Source organism: Oncorhynchus gorbuscha, linkage group LG01 (genome assembly GCF_021184085.1).
Source record: "Oncorhynchus gorbuscha isolate QuinsamMale2020 ecotype Even-year linkage group LG01, OgorEven_v1.0, whole genome shotgun sequence".
Lineage (NCBI taxonomy): Eukaryota > Metazoa > Chordata > Actinopteri > Salmoniformes > Salmonidae > Oncorhynchus > Oncorhynchus gorbuscha.
In genome coordinates this window covers 48,915,905-48,941,739 of record NC_060173.1, presented here as the reverse complement: position 1 = coordinate 48,941,739, position 25,835 = coordinate 48,915,905, and the positions used below count along the sequence as shown (strand labels likewise).

Sequence of the window (25,835 nt, the reverse complement as noted above, 5' to 3'; positions counted from 1 at the left end):
AAACCGCTGTGCCACTCGGGAGGCCCATGTAGTTTATTTCTTTATCAATTGTTGTATTTTAATTTATTTCAATCCCTACCATAGACAGTATTGGGTGTTCCATTATTCGAATCCTCTATGGAAACATTGTATTATTTACAAGGTACTTATTGTTTGTAAGCTAAGAACACACTCTGTTGCCATTACTTAATACTACATAGTTACTGGATTATACAGTAACTATTGCGCAGGTAGGAATGGCTTTCTCCTGCTATTGTGTTTTTGTCATGTGTGCTAGATTGTTGATTCACAGGTACGACACAGATACAGTCGTCTATATGTCCCTCTTATCTCTCCAGCTTGGAACACATGCAGAGCTGAAGACCGCTCCTGTTCAGTGGTGTGAGATAACAGTGTGATTAATTTAATGTTGGCCCAGTACTTTTGTAATTCTACACCAAAGTACCTATTAAATGGGTTTGATGAGAGGCTAGATAAAGCCGGTACACCTTCATCTCTTGCCTATAATTTCTGCATAGATTTTCAAGGTTGATATCCTTTTCCAAGCGTGTGGTGAGATGGACTTGCTTGGATAAAGGAAGAAAGAAATAATACACACTTCGCATATCTCTCCCCATGCTCGGACCCTGTGGAAGCTAAGGTTTTGAAAATGGATTTCTTTATACTCGTAGTGCTGAATGAGTCAGTTATTTAATCTACGTGCACTATTCACTTTTTTTCAAGAATGTGGCCCATCCTTTCAGGACAAAGGCCCTACCTCCAATTTGGGAATATTTCTCAGTCCTTAAACTAAGACCAGACTGTGTTGTATCCTGTTAGGCACGCTTTGCCTTGATCTGCCTCAAAATTGTAATAATTCAGTCGGGAAAGTTTCTATATATCTCCAAGTGGCTCTCCTTCCAGCTCGCTACCTGAGAGGGAATGGCAGATTTGAATAATTATGTTATCTTCTTCTCAGGCAATGGGCTAGGGAACGATATGGGGCGGGGAAATAGGCATGCTGACTAGCTTTTCATGGCAAACATGCAGAACTAGTAAAGCTTCAGGAGATTTTTTTAACAATCTTCAAACCTTGAAGGGATTCATATCTCTGCCAAGCTTGATGAATGTGGAACTGTACTGTGTTATTTTCGGGGGAAAAAACATTGAATTAGCAATGAATATGACCGCAGGGCTGAAATTGCATGTCTGTGTTCAGTCAAACCCACGTTACTGCTGCGTTGAATGATGAAACACTATCTTTTGTGTGTGCCTTGATCATTAAATTAAATGAGAAGTAGGGAAACAAAAAGAGGAAAAAGTGATGTTTGCTTGCACTTTCAATTCTACGTGTAGGATGAATGTTTTGCCGGAGAATCTTTTAATAAATAATGCAGATTGATAAATTCAAGAGAAGAGGGGAAAGGGATGTGGGAATACAGTGTGTGTTTGTGTGTGCTACTCTTGATTGAGCCTGCAGGGGTGCCTAAGTGTATGAAATACATCAAATATTCCAGGAGGAAGGAAACCTTTGGGTATTTTATAGTCTGTATCTGTCTATCTGTTCCTGCCTGAGTATTCCACGCTTAATGTAGCCTATATGAGTGCCATATGAACACACACATCACATATGAGCGTCAGAGGTTTTTTGCCACACTGGTTTTCTGTAAGCAGAGCATAAGGGTTACCCATAATCAGAGTTTGAAACGTACCAAATCGGACATCAAAGCAACACTTTGACTGTGACTTTGACTATAGCCAGAGGCTAATTGCTAACCCAACAACTTTCCTCTTGCATACGCTTATTTTAAGATTAGCATTGAGAAGCTAATAGAGAATGAGCATACGGGACTATTTGTTTCTAATGCTAACATTCACTGTTATAAAACAAACGGAATATTGTTTTGAATATGACTACTAGAGAAAATAAAAACAGAATAGCCATCAGGGTAATTTATTGCATTAGTTTACATGAATTTGAACTAAAGAGTGAAAAAAGTCCATTTGCAGTTTTGGTGCGTTTTTGCTTTATCACATTATTCACGCTTTCCTTTGGAGAAAACAAACAAACAAACAAATTGCTAGCCCTATGGAGCATGTTGCAGAATGAACAACACATTTACTCTCCCATCCCCGAGCCCTCTGTGTAACCAAGGCATAATCAATAGTGGGGAGATGAATTCAATAAGCTAGAAATCTCCCACTGCTTTTTCTCATTCCTAATGCCCGCTGCCTGTCAATGTCCTAAAGAATGTTGCTTCAGTCTGGCATCTATTAAATCACCATCTGTGAATTAATAGAACATTAAGCCTCTTGGCAATGACTACTCTCACCTTATTTGCTGACAGCTGGGCTGGCATTAGATACATGACACTGTTGGCACTTTAATAGGGAAATTGTAGCTGATAATATACAGGTATCTGCCTAAATGAAGGAAACGGCAACATAAAGTGTCTTAATATGGCATTGGGCCCCCACGAGCTAGAAACAACTTCAATTCCCCGTTGGCATAGATTCCACAAGGGTCTGAAACACTATTGGAGGGATGTAAACACCATTCTTCCACAAGACATTTCATATTTTTTATTTTTTTTTGTAGATAGAAAAGCTGTCTCAGGTGCCGCTCCAGAATGTCCCAGAAGTGTTCAGTTGGGTTGAGATTTGGTGAATGAGTTGGCCATGGCATATGGTTTACATTATTTTCATGCTCATCAAACCATTCAGTGACCAGTCGTGCCATGTGGATGGGGGCATTGTCATCCTATGGGGGCATAGGCATGGTAGCCAAAATAATGGCCTGCCCAGCATTTTTATACAAGACCCTAAGCATGATGGGATTTTAATTGCTTAATTAACTCACCTGCTTTCAATATACTTTGCATCCCTCATTTTCTCAAGTGTTTCCATTATTTTGGGAACACTTGAAAACACTTTTCCCACCCATTACTTTGGATATATTGTATATTGCATGTTTGCACTGCCAATAGATTAAATGAAATATGTGTGGACATTCAACCTCCATTGGAGGTACATGAAATGTGGACGTGTCCCCAGAGTCAGAGAGTTACTAGTGTCTACATGACCTACTGTACAATAACACTCGTCCATCATTTTGATTGACAATGTGGCTGTAGCGCTCCTTCCACCAAACAAAAAATATTGTTTCCATACAGTGTTATCCGGAAGAGTTTTGTAAGGAGCGTATAGCTGCACGAATCAGATTGCCATGGTTTTGAAAGGCCTTGTAACAATAACCCATTTCTGAAGCAACACAGTACACCATTCACAGCATGCACGTGTTATTATTCTTTCTTTACAGATCATCAAGCCCACCTACAGTTCAGTGTCATCTGTCAACGCATTACTTTTACAAAAGCTCTTTTTCTAACCTTAGATTAAGATTCAAATCACTTTATTCAGGTAAGGTCCAACCGAAATTTGACTTCCACTTTATCCCAGTTGTTGTGGGGGGGTTCAGTGCATTGCTCAAGGGCACAACAGCAGGCAATGGCATCTAGGATTTGAAACCAGCAGCCCTCCGGTTGCCAGCTCAATTCCCACCAGATATTTCCTGTCTGACCCAGTATTCAAACTGGCAAACCTTCGGTTGCTGCCTCGCCTCTCTACCTCTAGGCTACCTTCCACCCTGCCATAAAGTCAAGCTTTTAGCATGCTGGATTGTGATGAGTTGCTTAAATCAAGGTCCACAACAAGGTTGATCTTGAACATAAAACCCTTGTATGTGGCATGTGAATCACTCATCACTAGTCTTAGCTTAACAATTACCCATGGCTGTGACAGCAATTTGAAGGGATAGGTAAAGTGTGTGCGCGTGCATACATGCGAGACAAAGAGTCCTTGCAGTATTTCACATTATTTCTGTGCCGCCTCCACATGCTTCTCTATTCATATCCCTTCATTCTCCAACACTGCTGTTGCCACCCCAGTAGGTCTACCTTGAGATTTATGCATTGGCTAGTTTTCGTTCAAACTCAACTGAAAGGGAGGTGCACACATTTTCACCCATGCTAAATGCAAAGATACTGTATGCAATGTATATCAACATGTTTTACGTTAGCAGTAACAAAAACGATTTAGAAGAATTAGAGCAATGTGCGGATCCCTCACTATTTTGTCATCCACTATCATCCATAGGCCTATCATTCTCATACCAGCACTGAGAACACAGATTTGTGTGTTTTTTTTGCAATGTCAAGGTTCAGTCTGTCAACAGGGATCAGTCATTACCTGGAGGACCTAAGGTCACACTTGAGAGCACTATTCTGGTTCCATGAAAAAGTGTCTGACATTCATTCTGCTGTAGCTTTGTTATCTCAGTGTGACTGGGGCTTGTTTCCAATCATCAAGACTGATATCAAGAAACATGTCAAGAAACAACGATTGCTAAGTTGGGGAGAGGTCTGTCCGTGATAAAGCGCCACTCTGCTTTCTTGACATCACAATCAACCAGACACATCCTACATTCTTTGAAAAAAAAGATTCCTTATAGAACCAAAAAGGGTTCTATCGCTTGCTTCATATATGGAACCCCTAAAAGTTATATACTGTATAGAACCCTTTTATAGGGTTCTTTGATCAGAACTCTAGAGGTTCTTCTTCATTGAACCAAAATGGTTCCATGTAGAACCTTGCATGGTGCCATTTATGAATTATGGCCACCACTATTGAATAGGAATATTTTTTTGTTAAGAATATAACATTAATAAACAATTAGATAATGGACAAAATAATACCAGCATAGTTCTTTGAATTTTCCATTTCTAAGGGATTTCTTCCATTGATGGAGAGGCGGACCAAAGCACAGCGTGGTTATTCTGATTCATGTTTAATTCAAAGATAAACACGAACACAACAAAACAAAACAAGAAACATGATAACCCAAAACAGCCCTATCTGGTGCAAACACAGAGACAGGAACAATCACCCACAAACACACAGTGAAACTCAGGCTACCTAAGTATGATTCTCAATCAGAGACAACTAATGACACCTGCCTCTGATTGAGAACCATACTAGGCCGAAACATAGAAATACCCAAATCATAGAAAAACAAACAGACTGCCCACCCCAACTCACGCCCTGACCATACTAAATAATGACAAAACAAAGGAAATAAAGGTCAGAGCGTGACACCGTTGTTGGAAATGTGCACTGGTGGCCAGGGAGGCATCTGTTCGTTTGAATGATGACGCATATCTCCTCTTGCTGACTTCTCTACAATACAATACAATACATTAGTTACAGCGAACAACAAAGATGTGGCTACTGCTCCGTTCTCAACCCACCCAAACAGTGTTGTGTTGTTGCCTGACTGGTTCCAGACAAGAACAAAAAAGGAGCAAAACCACCATCTTTAGAAATAAGCAAGAGTTAATCTGCCAAAATTAAAAGAAAATATTATGCAGACATAATTATTATGATGTGGAAGATCTAGTTAAATAAAGGTTAAATGGAAAAAATAAAAATAACAACTTACATGAAGTTGCTGTCAGCAGCAGCCAAAAGAGAGATCCTCTGCCTCTAATACTTCTGGGTTACAGCTAGACTGAGCAAATCATAGAGATAGTGTGTTAAAAGTAATGTAACGATTAACTAGGCTATTGAATCACCAAGACTTATTATACATAATTTATTCTAAATAATTCATACATACAGTGGGGCAAAAAAGTACTTAGTCAGCCACCAAAAGATGAGAGAGCCCTGTAAATTTCATCATAGGTACACTTCAACTATGACCGACAAAATGAGAAAACAAATCCTGAAAATCACATTGTTGGATTTTTCATGAATTTATTTGCAAATTATGGTGGAAAATAAGTATTTGGTCACCTACAAACAAGCAAGATTTCCGACTCTCACAGACCTGTAACTTCTTCTTTAAGAGGCTCCTCTGTCCTCAACTCGTTTCCTGTATTAATGGCATATCCCATATCCTTGGCATATCCCATAATAAATACAACATTATTTGAAAGAGTTGGCTGGCTAGCTTGTAAAGTGGCAAATTAAAGTAGCCTAGCTTTAGCCTAGCTAGCTTACAAATGTGCTCAAATTCGAAAAATGTTTACATTTTATTTATCTAGCCTGCACTTTATCATATGACTTTGGCTTCATATATTTGAATTAATTAATCAACTTTCCTTACCTTAATACATTGAAAAATAATGTGCTTATTGGTAGGCTACTTGCAAGTTGGTTCAACCACCATCCTCTTGCATCTTTATTCTGGAATGGCAGTTGGTTTTTGACTCGGAATGGCAGTTACATTTGGAATTGAACACAAGGTTCTATAAAGAAGCCCTTTTTTTAAATCTAAGGGTGCATTCGTCAAATTCAATCTGGAGTGCCAGAGTGTGCTCAGAGTTCCCTCTGGGCATTTGTAAATCCAGAGCGTTGTCAGATTGTCAGTTCTTAAATTCAGAACGTTTCGCTCTCAGAGCGTTCACTGGACACTGGCTGAAGTGTAGGTTTGGTCCGAGCGTTCTGGCTTCACAACTGCAGTCAAGCTGTAAACTCACTTACTTTTGTACATCTTCTCGGTCCGTACTATTGACCGTATTTTAGCGCACCAAAAAAGTTTTAAAAAATGGAGGGTGGGGAAGCCAAACTAATGCGTGACAGTGAGAAGGAGATATGTTGTGTGGGAAAATAGCTTTTTTTTTTCACTCAATCTGTCCAACGTGTCACCTTATCGGCTCTAAAATGTAAATAAAACACTACAAAGAGTTTATATCATGTGTGATTACATACCTATTTGAAGGTTTGTGTCGAATTTGAATCAGGTTTTTCGGACAGTGCTAATGTGATATTCAGAAGTAAACAGTTTTGTTTGAGTGTCATGACCATTTTACTCACCCTACCAGAGCTGGATAGGCTGTTTTATGTTATCTAGAGCGTTGGTGACTCTAACTGCTGCTGCCAACAATTTAATTATGTTTTTTTTTGCCAACGTTTACTGACACCGGTCATATTCAACTGGTGTTGAGCCTTCATAAACTCATCAGTTTTTCTGCGCTCTGGCACACTCAGACGAGAGGGCTCTGAAATCGAAGTAGATAGCCAGGGTGAATTTACAAATGCACCCTAAAAATGTATGCTTTTATTAAACACACAATTTCCTCTTGCTTCTAGCAAACATTTACTTTGCAATAGCACAGGTTTGCATGAACCTTGCTATTTGCCATTCAGACCTTGGCAACAATGTTGCAAAATAGGAATTTGATCTCCCCCCTGCCTTACATAGCTAATGGTGTTATTTATATAACTACATTCATATAAATGTAAAACAGCTGTAACAAATTTAAAGGGAATGTTAGCTGTCATTTCAGAGTTTGATGTGACTGGGTTAGCTTTGTTAGCTGTTGTTTTCTTGAAATCCGATTCCCCATTACACCATGGGGTAGGGATAGAACTCTCAAGATTCTTTAGGTACTGTATATATAACCTTTTTAGTAAAATGTTATTTATTCTCATCCAAAGTACCAAAAGGTTCTAAATAGAACCCCAAAGAACACTTTTTTCTAAGAGTGAAGTTTGATCATACCTGGACTACTACCCAGTAATATGGTCAAGTGCTGCAAAGAAGGACATAAGCATTTTACGGTTGGCCCAGAACAGCGCTGCATGGCTGGCCCTTAAATGTACACAGAGGGCTACTATCAAGAACATGCATGTCAATCTCTCCTGGCTCAAAGTTGAGGAGAGCACTTTGAGATATCAGCTGATGTACGAAGGGCTATATAAATGCATTTGATTTTATTTGACTGCAACGCTGAATGTTGAAAGCACAGAACTGTCTGTTCACATAGCTCAGACACCAATACGTACCCCACAAGACATGCCACTCTTCACAGTCCCTAAGTCCAGAACAGAGGATGGGAAAATGCACAGTACTACATAGAGCCATGGCCACATGGAAGTCTCTTCCACATCAGGTAACTCAAGCTAGCTGTAAAATCGAATAAAAAAGCAACATAAAATAACACAGACATTGTATAATGTATCGTTGTAATATTGTACATTTTATATCATACATTTGTCATGGTAGAGCAGTGTACATTTTTATAGTGTACAATGTCTTGTGTTATGTATTGTTTTATTTATGATGTTGACTATTGTTTTGTTGTGATGTTTTGTTCCTGTTTGGACCCCAGGAAGAGTAGGGGCTGCCTTCGCAGCAGCTAATAGGGATCATACTAAATACTCAAATATACTACCAGATTGTCTGTGCCATCATCATATAGAGATATATTTTGGGAATATCAACATGATTTTGCTTGGGGGATCTGGATCCCGAGGATGGTGCGGTGATTCATCGCTGTGCAGATGCGATTTTCCATGCATTTATTCATGTTGTAGCAAGTAGGGCTTGAATATAATCCAAACGTGAGCCCACCCACTAATCATAATTACAGAGGGTGTCTGCTCTTTTATTACAATATGCTGTTGCTCTGGATTTCGTTTCTAAAGGAATCTACTTCGGAGGCTGCGTGGGTAATTGGAGGCTTGAGTGTGGGTCAACCTGTGATTATGTCTGGGATTGGTTCAATCAACGCATCGCCCAATCACCTAATCATCGATGTCAAGAGCCCCAGAGTCGCACTATAAAGAAATTTAGTCACATTTGTTCAAGTTCCAGGCAAGGGGCTGATTGAAGTGCAGAACAGTTATGAATGAGGATGCCTGGTTTTTTAAAATGGGACATTATGAGTCATTGTCTAAGTCACGGGTGGTTCCGTTCTTCAACACCACTTGAACCCGAGATATTGATCAACTTTATATATGAATGTATATCATGTCAAATGCAGTGATACACAATTCAAGCTAATTGTTGCTGGTTAATCAGTCAGCTAAATGTTTACACTAAGTCAACGTACATGTCACTTAGAAATGTCCTTGTTTTTGAAAGAAAAGCAAAGAAATGTGTCCATTAAAATAGCATAAAATTGATCAGAAATACAGTGTAGACGTTGTTAATGTTATAAATCACTATTGTAGCTGGAAACTGCCGTTTTTTTAATGGAATATATACATAGGCATACAGAGGGCCATTATCAGCAACCATCACTCCTGTGTTCCACTGGCACGTTGTGTTTGTGGGTTCGATTACAGGCTAAAAATGGCCGCAAAGAAATAACTTTCTTCTGAAACTCGGCAGTCTATTCTTGTTCTGAGAAATTGCCAAGAAACTGAAGATCTCGTACAACGCTGTTTACTACTCCCTTCACATAAGAGCGACAACTGGCACTAACCAGAATAGAAAGAGGAGTGGGAGGCCCCGGTGCACAACTGAGCAAGAGGACAGGTATGTTAGAGTGTCTAGTTTGAGAAACAGACACCTCACAAGTCCTCAACTGGCAGCTTCTTTAAATAGTACCCGCAAAACGCCAGTCTCAACATCAACAGTGAGGAGACGGCTCTGGGATGCTGGACTTTTAGGCAGAGTTCCTCTGTCAAGTGTCTGTGTTCTTTTGCCCATCTTAATCTTTTATTTTTATAAGCGAGTCTGAGATATGGCTTTTTCTTTGCAACTCAGACTTGTGGTCTGCAGTGAAAGGCAGCTAGATGTGCTGTACATAGCCAAACAATCAGGAATATGTTTCCTGTTTAATTTGCTTCTCTCTGCCAAGCCACTGCACAAATGAAAGTGGGTGATAGGTGTGTGCAGTGGGAAAGTGTGTGAATGGATGAAATTATCATAGACAGACACAGGAAGCGAAACATCTGAACAGAGCTGTGGGTGCTGTTTTGGAGACAAGTCAAATCTCTTTACTTCAGGCCCAATCCTCTCAACTTCTCTCCAGCAAATGTAACAATACATGGCTTTCCTGAGATGCATATTTTTAATATGTCTCTCCTCTTCCTTCTCAACTGTGTTGGATTTTGCAGGTTTTAAGGAGCCAAGGTGTGAGCAATGTTACTGTAAGAAAGTCATCTGAGAGACAAGAGAGCTACTTGAAAGGAATTTGAAACTTGTCAGTGTAGATTGTAATAAATACTTACAGATAATCCATTTGGTTGACTGCATCTTTGACAAGTACACTGATAAACAACCTCGAGAGATACTTACATATTACAATGGCAGTGCATTCTTCATCTGTTTTGTCACAAAACATTTTGTCTTCATATTATTTTTTATTTTTAGATACCATACCCATGGGTAAACACTGAAGATACTTTATGTTGTGATAGCACCACCAGCCAAGTTTATTGTTTCAGTAATATTTTCTCCAAATGTATGTATATTTTTCAGTAATGTTAAGTGTTTCCTATTTTACAGGAAGTGCTGGGACTCCTGTCACATTTAACGAGAATGGCGATGCTCCAGGACGCTATGATATCTTTCAGTACCAGATCAACAACAGGTCAACAGCAGAGTACAAGGTCATCGGCCACTGGACCAACCAGCTACACCTAAATGTAAGGACGAATTGGTAACGGCTTTGTCTTGTTATTGTATGCAGGTCTTAATAATGTTACTTGTTGATAAATCACATTAACATCCATGGGGACTCATTTTCTACAATACCTATTAAATAACTTTCAAACAATCAATTGAACTTATTTGCCAACAGTGAAAAAATAAGATTTGAAATGAGCGACTTACGTAGTGAGTGCACACATTTACGTTCTTTTACATTTTTGTCATACTGGTCCCCCGTGGGAGTCGAACCCACAACCCTGGCGTTGCACTACCAACTGATGATGTTGATAAATTATGTCAATGTTAATGAGTCATCTTCTTGTAGTTCTTGCCCATCTTTAAGATCAATGTAACACATGTTCTGCCCCACTCAGATGGATGCCATGCAGTGGACCAGTGGAGACCCCTCTGTGCCTGCCTCTGTGTGCAGCCTGCCCTGCAAGATGGGTGAGAGAAAGAAGGTGGTGAAGGGAGTACCATGTTGCTGGCACTGCGAGCGCTGTGAGGGCTACCACTTCCAGGCCAGTGAGTTCATTTGCGAGCTGTGCCCATATGAGCAACGACCCGACCAGAACCACACTGGGTGCCAACCTATCCCCATCATCAAGCTGGAGTGGCACTCACCCTGGGCAGTGGTGCCTGTCTTCATCTCTGTCCTGGGCATTCTGGTTACCACCTTCGTCATTGTCACCTTTGTGCGCTACCACGACACGCCCATTGTCCGGGCCTCGGGCCGGGAGATGAGCTATGTTTTGCTTACGGGTATCTTTCTGTGCTATGCTATCACCTTCCCCATGATCGCAGCTCCTGACGTTGCCGTTTGCTCCATCAGGCGCATCTTCCTGGGCCTGGGAATGTGCTTCAGCTACGCAGCTTTGCTTACCAAAACAAACCGCATCCACCGCATCTTCGAGCAGGGCAAGAAGGCTGTTACTGCACCACGGTTCATCTCCCCAGCCTCCCAGCTGGTCATTACCTTCAGCCTGATCTCAGTTCAGTTACTGGGTGTTTTTGTGTGGTTTGCCACTGACCCGCCACACATGGTGGTGGACTATGGCGAGCAGCGCACGCAGGACCCTGAGAACGCCCGTGGGGTGCTCAAGTGTGACATCTCGGACCTCTCACTCATCTGCTCGCTTGGATACAGTATTCTCTTGATGGTCACATGCACTGTTTACGCCATCAAGACCAGGGGAGTGCCAGAGACCTTCAACGAGGCAAAGCCTATTGGATTTACTATGTATACTACCTGTATAATTTGGTTAGCTTTTATACCTATCTTCTTTGGGACGGCACAGTCAGCAGAAAGGGTGAGTGTGCTTTGATTGTGTGATTGTATTTGGCTATGTAACACAGTCAGTTATGCTGTTCATCTTATTCTGTATGCATTGACTGGCACCTCCACCTCTTACACAAGTGAATAAGATCTGATCAATCTGATCAAATGTAAAGCTGAATATTATTATTTTCAACTCTTTTATCTAGAGATCCTTGCTGTAGTGAGACTAGTTGCTCTTAAGCCAGGAGCTAGTGAGGGTTCTTAGCTCTTGATTGGACAGAAAAGAATGGCTTACTCATGCGTAGATGTGGTCTATAATATTACGTGCTGGCTCAGGTGTGAGGTTTGGCTTGTCATCAGACAGTTGTAATCCTCATCAGTTCTATGACTAATGGGAACACAAACATGTGTTGTCTACAGTGTAAATGTCAGTAATCCATTGTGCGGAATTCATCACCCATTTGGCTAATATGTTGTGAACCTCAGGGGCTCTTTGGTGATAGAGGTGGTAGGCAAGGTGTTGGTGTTGTGTTTTATCACACTTTAAGGTCAGTAATTATTTTGACCCCTGCTGTTTACTAGCCAATCAACTTAATTAAGTACCATCACTTCAGTTCTCTGCACTGAATGTTGGCCATGTAATGACATGTGGAATTAAATTGCTAATGATATGGTTGTTCTCAACTATTTTCACCTTTAGAATGCTGCATATGATTTTCCGGGAGGTACATGGTATCTGTGAATAAGCTGAGGAGACTCTACCTCAATCTTAATATTGCCTATTTGATCTTCCCATGGGATTGCAATGCACATTTTCAGTCAGTGTCATACCACACATAATGATCGAGCAAATCCCTCGAGCAAATCACATGGCAATACAAAACATTCAATTGGTCCAAGTACTGCAGCATACTGGACGATTTCAAATTATTTCATAGGCTGCAGTAAATAGTCTGGATGAATTCAGAGAGTGATTTTTCCATTTAAGTTTTCTACTGGAAGCTGCTTCAGTCTATTAAATTGAGCCCCTGAGTTGAGTATCTGGTTTAGCAAAGAAAGGCTTTGTTTTCTTCCCCCACAATTTTTTTGGACCCGATCTCATTAGTACAGTACAGTGCATTAGGAATCTCTTCTCACTTCGTTACCGATTTTGGATGGCGTGAAACAAATGCAGTAAATGACAGCTTGGATTTGAGTAGATGTGGCCAGGCATTTGATAGCTGAACATTGGCTTACATAGGTCACAAATATTGCAAAAATATGATTGCGTTATAGAAAGTCCTTACTAACCAAGCCATACGTAGTCCTAATCAATTTTTGTAATATTGTTCCAATTTAATGTAAGATAGAAATGGTTGATAATTGTTACTGTTCATTACCTTGCTGTTCAATGGTAAGCTTATTCTATACACTATACTCCACGAGAGCAACTCACTAGGGACCAAATAATTAAAAGTGTACCCATCACTGTTTTGCCAGATGGTGATTATACCTGATTTTTCTCTCTTTATTGGTAGAGCTGGTTGCAGTCTGTAGTCTAAAATATGATGCTAGTCTCTTATATTGACCCAGTATTATATGTCAATGTTGTTGTTTTTTCAAGCTAGAGGGAATTGTTTCTAATCTGTGGTGAACAAAGACTGGGTTGTTTACTGAGAATGAGAAACCTGACAAACAGGTTTATTATTCAGAGTGATATGTTGTGTCTGCTCATCTCTGAAATAAGAAACACAGCTATGGCTAAAGGTATTTACTTTTTTGTCAATAACACAATAGAAAATCTGTATACAGTGTGTGGAAATGAAGTAAGGAGGTAAGGCAATAAATAGGCCATAGTGGCGAAGTAATTAAAATTGACCAATTAACACTGGAGTGATAGATGTGCAGATGAGGATGTGCAAGTAGAAATACTGATGTGCAAAAGAGCAGAAAAAAACAAATATGGGGATGAGGGAGGTAGTTGGTTGGATGGGCTATTTACAGATGGGCTGTGTACAGCTGCAGCGATCGGTAAGCTGCTCTGACAGATATAAGTCTCCAACTAAGGTGATTTTTTTTGTATTTCGTTCCAGTCATTGGCAGCAGAGAACTGGAAAGAAAGGTGGCCAAAGGTGTTGGCTTTGGGGATGACCAGTGAAATATACCTGCTGGAGCGCGTGCACATGTGGGTGTTGCTATGGTGACCAGTGAGCTGAGATAAGGCGGAGCGTTACCTAGCAAAGACATAGATGACCTGGAGCCAGTGGGTTTGGTGACAAATATATAAAATCAATGACTGACTGGAATTCTGTCGAGAATAATTCAGAATTCAATTGTAAGTTTACTTATGAATGAAATATCACCCGTTCTAAAACTTTGTTTCCATTACTAGCATCTTGTACATCCTCGCTCTGGACAGGATGTATGAAACCACTTACCAATAGATTGCTAGTTGATGATTTTGCCTCAAGAATAGATGTCCAGGTCTTACACAGTCTAGGGTTTTACGTTTTAGATTCTAAATGAACCTATTAAAATTCACGGACGATTAGTAAAGCTTAAACCAAGTTTTATTCACCCTTTGGGTTAAAACAGCTGCATGAGACAAAATACATATTCACACCAGTAGTAGTTTAAATACCCCACTTTGGGTGGAGTTTCCTCCTCTCTAAACCAGGGCTGTCCAACCCTCTTCCTGGAGATCTACTGTCCTTTCAGTTAATTTAATCATAAACTATCATGTTTGGCATTAGTATTCCTTGCATTTTGTCCTCAAATTTGTTAGAAAGAGCACGTTGGCTGAAAGTAAAGTTTCAACTTTTTTGGGGCAGAAAGTACATATTCAATGCTCAACGCCCATTGAATATGGCCAGTGTCAGTAAATGTTGGCAAAACAAACAAATGCACAGACCATACTCTGGCACTCCAGATTAAATTTACGAACACATCCGTAGTATAGACCAGCCTTTGGTCTGGCAATCTTTGGTTGTTTAGTACATGAGCTCACATGCGAAGAGATGAATGGGGCTAAAGCTTAAGAGGGTAAAAAAATAAAATAATGCTGAATAGGTGCAGACAAAAAAGAGCTCTCTAGTAGGTACCAAAACATTCAAAGCCCAGTTTCTCAAAAGTGAGGTTACAAGTTTATCAACTTTCAAAGCAGAATTACTTTCCCATTGTTTCCCAACTGCAGTGTATGATATACCATTGTCTAGCTCGAAGTCTCTACTTAGATCCAATTTAAAAAACACATTCATAAATGGAAAAACAGACAGTTAAAATATAAATCATAAGAAATAAGATTTTGAGTCTCTTTCCTATATCTAGGAGATATAAGAAAGCTGAAGAAATATTTTTGTTTTTTACACATATTTACCCCCATTTTTTGTTGGCACAAACTACCTCCACACTTCTGTATATATATTAGTTTGTCCACAGACGTTTTTGTGAGAAGACCAATTTTCTGGATATCTCATGGTCTGACAAACACTGCTGTGCTTGATCACCTTACACAGCAGATGCAGAAGGCCGACATAGATGGACGTGTTGGCTTTAGAAGCAGCACATGCAAAAAAAAACATATCTCTAGCTTAAACTGATTTTGATGGAGTATTGTTTTATTATGATAATTAGACATCCACCGGGGTGCGTCAATAGACTCTTAAGGATTAAGTATTGAACAGTGGAGGTATTTTTGTTAGGCCAACAATCCAAAATGTTAATAATTAGCTATAAGTTAAATTGTCATGCTTTTGATTTCACCTAATTTTTACATTCTGTCATAAAAAGCACATGTTCAACTTCATAAAAAACAAGTTATCCCATCGCAAGCGGTAAAAATATACACTACCGTTCAAAAGTTTTGGGTCACTTAAACATTTCCTTGTTTTTGAAAGAAAATTTTGATATTTTTTGTCCATTAAAATAACATCAAATTGATCAGAAATACAGTGTAGACGTTGTTAATGTTGTAAATGACTATTGTAGCTGGAAACGGCAGATTTTATATGGAATATCTACATAGGCGTACAGAGGCCCACTATCAGCAACCATCACTCCTGTGTTCCAATTGCACGTTGTGTTAGAGAATTGATCATTAGCAAACCCTTTTGCAATTATGTTAGCACAGCTGAAAACTGTGTTCTGGTTAAAGAAGCAATAAATCTGGCCTTCTTTAGACTAGTTGAGATATCTGGAGTATGTGTAGCATTAATATTCAATATTGTTATGCTTTTGGTATGTTTGAAGTACAATAAAAATGCATTTTGACAAAATATATAGTCGTTTTGGCAGCCTATTGGAAGACTTGGAGCTGTGGCTTGTTGAGGATGTGGCTTTGTTGTCGTGCTTTTTGGCCTCCCACGAGATGTATTGTCGTGCGAGATTGTCTTATGTTGTTTTTAAATCCAAATATTATTTAATATTTTACAAAACATTTCAAAATACATATTATAAATATAGTCACCAAATATATTGATTTATATTATTAAAAATTAATTAAATACATTTTCTGAGGAAATTTACATATTTTGTCATATACATTTTATAATACAATTTCAATATATTCTGTAATATATGTTAGAATGTATTTAAAATGTATTAAATAAAATATAGATTTTTGAAATATTTCACATATCATAATTATCTAAAAATATATTTTAAATGTACTTTTTTTCATGAGTTTGCATGGAGTTAAGGATGGTTGGGCTGTGCATTATCATGCTGAAACATGAGGTGATGCCAGCGGATGAATGGTACGACAGTGGGCTTCAGGAGCTCGTCATGGTATCTCTGTGCATTCAAATTGCCATCGATAAAATACAATTTTGTTCATTGTCCCAAGCTTATGCCTGCCCATACCATAGCCCCACCACCACCATGGGGCACTCTGTTCACAATGTTAACATCGGCAAACTGCTCACCCACACGACGCCGTACACGCTGTCTGCCATCTGCCTGGTACAGTTGAAACCGGGATTCATCCGTGAAGAGCACACTTCTCCAGTGTGCTATTGACGGTGAACATTTGCCCAATAAAGTCGGTTATGACTCCGAATTGCAGTCAGGGCAAGACCCTGGTCAGGAAGACGAGCACGCAGCTGAGCTTCCCTGAGACGGTTTCTGACATTCTTCAGTGGTGCAAACCCAGAGTTTCATCAGCTGTCCGGGTGGCTGGTCTCAGACGATCCCGCAGGTGAAAAAGCAGAATGTTGAGGTTGGAGTGGGTACACGTGGTCTGTGGTTGTGAAGCCAGTTGAACGTACATACAAATTCTCTGAAATGACATTGATGGCGGCATCAATTGAATATTCAACAGCTGTGGTGGACGTTACTTAATCTTGATATGCCACACCTTTCAAGTGGACGGATTATCTTGGAAAAGGAGAAATGCTCACAAAGAGGGATCTAAACAAATTTGTGCACAAACTTTTAGAGAAATAAGCTTTTTGTGTGTATGGAACATTTCGGGAAACTTTTATTTCAGCTCATGAAACATGGGAACATCATCTTACATGTTACATTTATATTTTTGTTCAGTGTATATCTCTACCTACCTGTACATTCAATTAGACTCCTGCTAACCCCCCCACTACTATTCCAAACAGTGTGCATATGACCATGTGCTTGTGACGTGTTTATTAGTCATTCTCTCCTATCTCTGCAATAGCCACCTCAGCAGGTTCAGGTGATAAATGTCACTGAGCTTCATGCCCCAGATTCCTGGCTGACCTAAAACAGAAGGTGATTGTTCCTCAGTTCTTGCCTTTTGAAGCGGACCCCATCACTCTTATTATAGATCTAAAGAAGCTGCTGAGCTGGTTCAAACTAGGACTTGCAAACCATACCCAAATGGAGACCCACTGTAAAACACTCTGCAGTCAAAAGATTAACTTAAAGGTCCAATTTATCTCAATATCAAATCATTTCTGGGTAACAATGAAGTACCTTACTGTGATTATTTCAATTTAAATGTTCTGAGTGGGGTGGGGTAAACTGAAAACTAGCTGTTAATGGCAGAGAGATTTGGAACTCTATTTCTTATTGGTCTTATTGAAACTCCAACTAATTTAGAAACTCCATCCCGCAAAAAAAAGGCTGACATTTCAAACGGCCTTTTCAAACAACTCTTACACTAAAAGGGTATTATCATAATTGTATTATTATTATTGTTATTCCAACCTCATAATGTGTAAAGATAAATACAACACAGGTAAATCGTGTTTTTGACTGCACTGGGCCTTGTAAGATAACCTTAAGGGGTTTGAGCCACGGGATACTAATTGCATCACCTATGTAAGTGTGGCTTCATGTTTGTGCACCAATATGGCTGTCCTTGAAATCTACGCCTGACAGAGTGTGTAATATAAGCTTTGTTCTCACAATATAAATCATTCCTAGATGTTTGTCTCGAGGCCCTCTAAATGGCTTTATGCTTGAATGTCTACCATACATTCTCAGAATGATACCTTGATGTGTGATGGATGGCTTCCACTGTGGAGATGTTCAGACTCAAGCGAGATGTGCCACCTGTTGCCAGTTCCTCTTCATTCTCTGCCACACCAAATGTACAGATATGGCTGAGCAAATACCCTCTGAGAATTCTCACTTGTCAGTTTACTGCTCAATGAGAGTGCCATTGGTTGTGTTGAATTTTCTTAATGCTGTTGCTATGACTACTCAGGTGGTGTCTAAGCAGGAGCCGGAGTGTTTGGCATGTGTGCAGATGTGTTCGCATAAGCGGTTATTTTCTCTCAGCCTCTTGGGGGTGTACTGTAACATTGGAAATAAGTCAATGAAACATGAGCTTGTAATGCTTGGTTAAGTTCAACAGGTGGGAGAAGAGTAGAATTGTGTACATGCAGTCGGGGTTGTCAGTGGTTGGATGGGTTTGATTTAAGTGGTTATAAGAAACCTGAATAGTGTACTGCAAGTTTGAATGTTCCATGTGAACACACTATCACAGATTATTGTGAAATAGACACAAATTACTTATTGGACATTTGTGACAGGCACACTTTTTTGTGTGTATTACACTTTTCTTCAAAACGCATTTCGTATGTATTACATGATTTTCATTCTTCATAACGTATTCAAGTACATTACACAAATTCCAATTTGTTGTGGCAAATTTTAGCTATGTTAGCTAAGTGGCTAATGTTAGAAAGGCTAGCTAGGTGGCTACTGAGCTAAACTAGGGGTGGGGTTATGGTTACGTGTTAAGGTTAGGGTTAGGCAACATGCTATCTAAGTAGTAAAAGGGTTAGGTTAGGGTGAGGGTTGCAAAGTTGCTAAAATGCTAAAGTTGTCCAGGATGTGATTCAAATACACAATGTTTGGGTTGATAGAAGCTTGCATTATACTCCCACCCATTTCTTCCCGACCAACCTCTGGCATAAGGGCTTAAGTAACCTACTCTTTTTTATCTGGGATTGAAATGCACTGAATACAACTTCGTGTACTGCACACAAAAAAAGTTTGTTTGCCTGTCACGAATTTCCAATAAGAAATGTATATTTATTTCACAATCTGTAATACTAGGTTGGAACACAATGTGCATGACAAGTGGACAGCAACTAGGTTGTGTACTGGTGTTTTGAGTTAAATCCCAGTACGCTCAATAGACCTCACTATTATGTCCTCAGAAAAAAGCAATTGCCAAATACAAAGAAAATATGTAATGTGTTACAATGTGATTGGATTAATTCAAGCTGCTTTTTAGAAAAAAAGGTGCTATCTGGAGCCTAAAAGGATTCTTTGGCTGTCCCCATAGGAGAACCCTTTGAAGAACCCTTTTTGGCTCCAGGTAGAACCTTTTGAGGTTGCGTTTAGAGCCCTTTCCAAAGAGGATTCTACATGGAACCCAAAAGGTTTCTACCTGGATCCAAAAAGAGTTATACGCGGACAGCCAAATAACCCTTTTGGAACCTTCTTTTCCAAATGTGTTGTGTCAGGGATCACACGTTTATCTCCCCAGGACTCTCTTTGAAGCACCTCAGACTCATTGACTGATCTCTCCTTCTTTCTCTCTTACTCTTTCTCTGTCAATCTGTCTCTCGTCAGATGTACATCCAGACAGCCACGCTGACCATCTCCCTCAGCCTGAGCGCCTCCGTCTCTCTGGGGATGCTCTACATGCCCAAGGTTTACATCATCATCTTCCACCCGGAGCAGAATGTTCCCAAGCGCAAGCGCACCTTCAAGGCCATCGTCACCGTCGCCACCATGACCAGCAAGCTGTCCCAGCTGGCCTCCGAGCGACCCAATGGAGAGGTGAAGACAGAAATCTGCGAGGGCATGGATGCCAGTAGTGAGTATAAAGACGTGATCCCCTACTTCGTAACATATTATTCCACCGACCCCATTTTTTTCACCTTTAAGTTAATTTTTTGTAGAGGGTTGAGCTTATGTTAGGTACAACCACAGTAAAATCAACCACAGTTCCTCAGCTATATCTATAGTATCTGAAATATCGTTGTTGAAATCAGCTTGTAGAAAATAATTTGTATGCAATCATGAAGTGGAATGACATTTATTGGATATTTCAAACTTTTTTAACAAATCAAAAACTGAAAAATTGGGCAATAAATGTCGTTCCACTTAATGATTGTGTCCCACTTGTTGTTGATTCTTCCCCAAAAAATACAGTTTTATATCTTTATGTTTGAAGCCTGAAATGTGGCAAAAGGTCGCAAAGTTCAAGGGGGCCGAATACTTTCGCAAGGCACTGTACATTCAGCCGGGAAGAACTATTAGATATAAGAGCAATGTCAGCCTACCAATATTACGACCAGGAATACGACTTTCCCGAAGCAGATCCTCTCTCCAGACCACCACCCAGGACAATGGATCTAATCCCAGCAGCTGAGCGAAAACAACGGCAACACAGAAGGGGCAGACGGAGGGGTCTTCTGGTCAGGTTTTGAAAATGGGCTCATCGATCTCCGCTCCCAAGTATACTACTCGCCAATGTCCAGTCTCTTGACAATAAGGTAGACGAAATTCGAAGCGTAGGTTGCGAAGCGTAGGTTGCCTTCCAGAGAGACATCAGAGATTGTAACATTGTCTGTTTCACGGAAACATGGCTCTCTCGGGATACGTGGTCGGAAACGGTTCAGCCACCGGGCATCTCCGTGCGCCGACAGAGATAAACAACTCTCTGGGAAGAGGAAGGGAGGGGTTGTATGCTTTATGATTATCAACTCTTGGTGTAATTTACATTACATTTACATTTACATTTAAGTCATTTAGCAGACGCTCTTATCCAGAGCGACTTACAAATTGGTGCATTCAGCTCTATAGTTTCTATAGTTTCTCCTACCTTGAAGCAACAAATACAGAACTGAAGCCATAGAAGTCATGGTACAAAAGCTGTTCTCCACTGGGAAACGGAAAGAGTCATAGGATCAACTGACACTTATGCACCAAGCAGTGGTACACGATCCACTGCAATGTGATATAATGCAGAACTAGTGGGTCACTTCAACAACTCAAATAAATGGTTTTGTTCTTTGAAAGTGTGTCTGTGTGTCAAGTAGGTCAGGCGTGTTAAGTGCTCTGTTAAATTATAATTGCTCTGCGTCGCAAACTCCTCATTTAGTTCTCTGTTGCATTTACATTACATTTAAGTCATTTAGCAGACGCTCTTATCCAGAGCGACTTACAAATTGGTGCATTCACCTTATGACATCCAGTGGAACAGTCACTTTACAATAGTGCATCTAAATCTTAAAGGGGGGGTGAGAAGGATTACTTATCCTATCCTAGGTATTCCTTAAAGAGGTGGGGTTTCAGGTGTCTCCGGAAGGTGGTGATTGACTCCGCTGTCCTGGCGTCGTGAGGGAGTTTGTTCCACCATTGGGGGGCCAGAGCAGCGAACAGTTTTGACTGGGCTGAGCGGGAACTGTACTTCCTCAGTGGTAGGGAGGCGAGCAGGCCAGAGGTGGATGAACGCAGTGCCCTTGTTTGGGTGTAGGGCCTGATCAGAGCCTGGAGGTACTGAGGTGCCGTTCCCCTCACAGCTCCGTAGGCAAGCACCATGGTCTTGTAGTGGATGCGAGCTTCAACTGGAAGCCAGTGGAGAGAGCGGAGGAGCGGGGTGACGTGAGAGAACTTGGGAAGGTTGAACACCAGACGGGCTGCGGCGTTCTGGATGAGTTGTAGGGGTTTAATGGCACAGGCAGGGAGCCCAGCCAACAGCGAGTTGCAGTAATCCAGACGGGAGATGACAAGTGCCTGGATTAGGACCTGCGCCGCTTCCTGTGTGAGACAGGGTCGTACTCTGCGGATGTTGTAGAGCATGAACCTACAGGAACGGGCCACCGCCTTGATGTTAGTTGAGAACGACAGGGTGTTGTCCAGGATCACGCCAAGGTTCTTAGCGCTCTGGGAGGAGGACACAATGGAGTTGTCAACCGTGATGGCGAGATCATGGAACGGGCAGTCCTTCCCCGGGAGGAAGAGCAGCTCCGTCTTGCCGAGGTTCAGCTTGAGGTGGTGATCCGTCATCCACACTGATATGTCTGCCAGACATGCAGAGATTTGCCACCTGGTCATCAGAAGGGGGAAAGGAGAAGATTAATTGTGTGTCGTCTGCATAGCAATGATAGGAGAGACCATGTGAGGTTATGACAGAGCCAAGTGACTTGGTGTATAGCGAGAATAGGAGAGGGCCTAGAACAGAGCCCTGGGGGACACCAGTGGTGAGAGCGCGTGGTGAGGAGACAGATTCTCGCCACGCCACCTGGTAGGAGCGACCTGTCAGGTAGGACGCAATCCAAGCGTGGGCCGCGCCGGAGATGCCCAACTCGGCGCGGAGGGTGGAGAGGAGGATCTGATGGTTCACAGTATCGAAGGCAGCCAATAGGTCTAGAAGGATCATAACAACATACAGGAATCAAGTCTGCTCACCCGACCTAGAATTCCTTACAACCAAATGTTGGCCATTCTACCTACCAGTTATAGTCACAGCAACACAAACAACAACACAGAGTTACACATGGAATAAACAAATGTAGAGTCAATAACACAATAGAACACATCTATATACAGTGTGCAAATGAGGTAAGATTGGGGCGGTAAATAATAAGGCAATAAATAGGCCGTAGTGGTGAAGTAATTACAATTTAAAAATTAACTCTGGAGTGAAAGGTGTGCAGAAGATAAATGTGCAGGTCGAGATACTGGGGTGCAAAGGAGCAAAAAAACAATACGGGGATGAGGTAGGTAGTTGGATGGGCTATTTACAGATGGGCTATGTACAGGTGCAATGATCTGTGAGCTGCTCTGAGAGCTGATGCTCTAAGTTAGTGAGGGAGATATGAGTCTCCAGCTTCAGTGATTTTTGCAATTTGTTCCAGTCATTGTCAGCAGAGAACTGGAAGGAAAGGCGGCCAAAATAGGAATTGGCTTTGGGGGTGACCACTGAAATATACCTGCTGGAGCACGTGCTATGGGTGGGTGCTGCTATGGTGACCAGTGAGCTGAGATAAGGCGGGGCTTTACCTAGCAAAGACTTATAGATTACCCTGAGCCAGTGGGTTTGGTGACGAATATGAAGCGAGGGCCAGCCAACGAGAGCATACAGGTCGCAGTGTAGGGTGGTATATGGGGCTTTGGAGACAAAACGGATGGCACTGTGATAGATTGCATCCAATTTGCTGAGTAGAGTGTTGGAGGCTATTTTGTAAATGACATCGCCGAAGTCAAGGATCGGTAGGATAGTCGGATAATACAGTGCCACCTTTGTGGATCGCCAACAAAGACTGCGGCCCCCTCCTCTCCTTCTCAGTGGATGACGTGAGTAGAACATTTACACTTGTTAACAAGTCAACAAAACAAAGGAGATGATCGTGGACTTCAGGAAACAGCAGAGGGAGCACCCCCTATCCACATCGAAGGGACAGCAGTGGAGAAGGTGGAATGTTTTAAGTTCTGAGGCTTACACATCACAGACAAACTGAAATGGTCCAACCACACAGACAGTGTGATGAAGAAGGTGCAACAGCGCCTCTTCAACCTCAAGAGGCTGAAGAAATTTTACTTGTTAGATTTGTGTGTATTGGGTGTTTGTTGGGGAATTGTTAGATTACTTGTTAGATATTATTGCACTGTTGGAACTAGAAGAACAAGCATTTCTCTGCACTTGCATTAACATCTGCTAACCATGCATATGTGACCAATAAGATTTGATTTGCTTTCTAATTTGTTGCCTTTTTGCCTAATTGTGGATAATTTCACAAATGAATACATGAATACATCTCAAAATGTCATTTCATTGTGAGTGATTAGTCCACATAGCCAATTGTTCTAGTTTACGTTGATGGTGGAAAGCCATTAGTATCCTCAACATTCCATCGAGACTATTCGATCATGGGATAATGCATTAAGGGAAGGACTGAAACAGTAAATTGAGTACAGAGGGACTACACTCCAGGAAACTAACATCTTCTCTATTTTTGCCTTTATAGTGCCATCAACCAAAACAAAGTATGTCAGCTACACCAATCATGCCACCTGAAGAGAGAAGCACTGAATAGAGAATTACTGAGGAATTCCACATGCAGACTTGGATATGTCAGATTCACCAATGACAGGGCGTTACAACAAGCATGAGACATTGATATTGCTCAGAGTCCAAATAACGACTGAGAGCATGGCAGTCAACATAAATATGTCTGCTCTTTCATGTTCACAGACAGAGCTAATGGGCCTGCTGGAAGCAGACAAAACGCTAAACAAACAATTCAAGAGACTTGACAAAATGAGGGTGGGGAATAGAAGAGGAAAGCAAAAGAGAATTTAAATAGAAATTGTTGCGATCAACCATGTTAGTTAGTTTGTTATTCTAATTTTCTGTAATTTGTGGTTGTGAAGATTTCTCATTCGTGTCTTACGTGGTCTGAACTACATTGCGAGATGAGTTTGTCTCTGTATCAGCTAACTGAATTGTAGCCTTGAGTTGTGAAATCTGTAAATGCAATGGTTTAAGCATGCACATTTTTATACAAATACTTTATTTATAATAAAGGAATGTTTTGGAAATGTTTAGGATTGTTGGATGAGGTTAAATATGAGAGTGGGATATGATGTATGTGGTTTACCTCAATTTAGATGGAAATGATACCCAATGCATCATCCATAAGGCATAACAGTTGTGTGATGGCCTTGACCTGAATTGAGCACACATCCAAAATACACCAGGATGGTAAGTAGGCAAATTATGTTAAGAATGTATGAAGCCTTAAAGCAAACTATGAAAAATAATCTAGAGCACCCAAAAACTCCATGGTCTCAAAACAAAACAAACAATATTGCTGTAGAATTTCCCCTGAAGCAAACTATATACAGTCATGGCAAAATAATTTGAGTATTACTGTGAACATAATGCAAATGTTTAGTTTTAACATTTTACTTAAACCTGAGAAAAAAAAATGGGGATGGACTGACTTTTGGACTGCCAGAGAATTGAATATTAATTTCTCTACCGTAAATTGCCTCAGTAGTAATTGAAATTGAATTGAATATTCAATTGCAATTACTACTGCATTGCAACATTTTCTACTTTTGTGTGTTTCGGATTTCCTTCTCTCTCATATCATTTTTGTTTCATTATGTTTTTGTCCTGTTCAAAATAGCACGAATGAGTGCCAAAAAACAGTACAGTGGCTTGCCAAAGTATTCACCCCCTTGGCATTTGTCCTATTTAGTTTCCTTACAACCTGGAATTAAAATATAATTTCAGGGGGGTTTGTATCATTTGATTTAAACAACATGCCAACCACTTTTTGAAGATGCAATTTTGTTGTTGTTGTGTGTAACAAACAAGAAATAAGACAAACAAATCTGAACTTGAGTGTGGATAACTATTCACTCCCCCAAAGTCAAAGCTCCAGCTCCTTCAAGTTGGATGGGTTCCGTTGGTGTACAGCAATCTTTAATTCATACCACAGATTCTCAATTGGATTGAGGTCTGGGCTTTGACTAAGCCATTCCAAGACATTTAAATGTTTCCCTTTAAACCACAGTGTTGCTTTAGCAGTATGCTTGGGGTCATTGTCCTGCTGGAAGGTGAGCCTCCGTCCCAGTCTCAAATATCTGGAAGACTGAAACAGGTTTCCCTCAAGAATTTCCCTGTATTTAGTGCCATCCATCATTCCT

The 25,835-nt window shown here is 40.7% G+C and overlaps 1 protein-coding gene across 1 annotated transcript in view; it reads left to right on the top strand.

Annotated features, from left to right (window-relative positions):
* Window positions 1–24,878, top strand: part of LOC124010467 (metabotropic glutamate receptor 8-like) — a 216,191-nt gene extending 191,313 nt beyond the window's left edge. The window contains exons 8-11 of the mRNA XM_046322956.1: window positions 10,277–10,416; window positions 10,795–11,730; window positions 19,740–19,986; window positions 24,146–24,878. Of these exons, the coding sequence (XP_046178912.1) occupies window positions 10,277–10,416; window positions 10,795–11,730; window positions 19,740–19,986; window positions 24,146–24,195 (1,373 nt within the window). The 3' untranslated portion in view covers window positions 24,196–24,878. The remainder of the gene's footprint in view (window positions 1–10,276; window positions 10,417–10,794; window positions 11,731–19,739; window positions 19,987–24,145) is intronic.
* The last annotated feature ends 957 nt before the right edge of the window (window positions 24,879–25,835 follow it).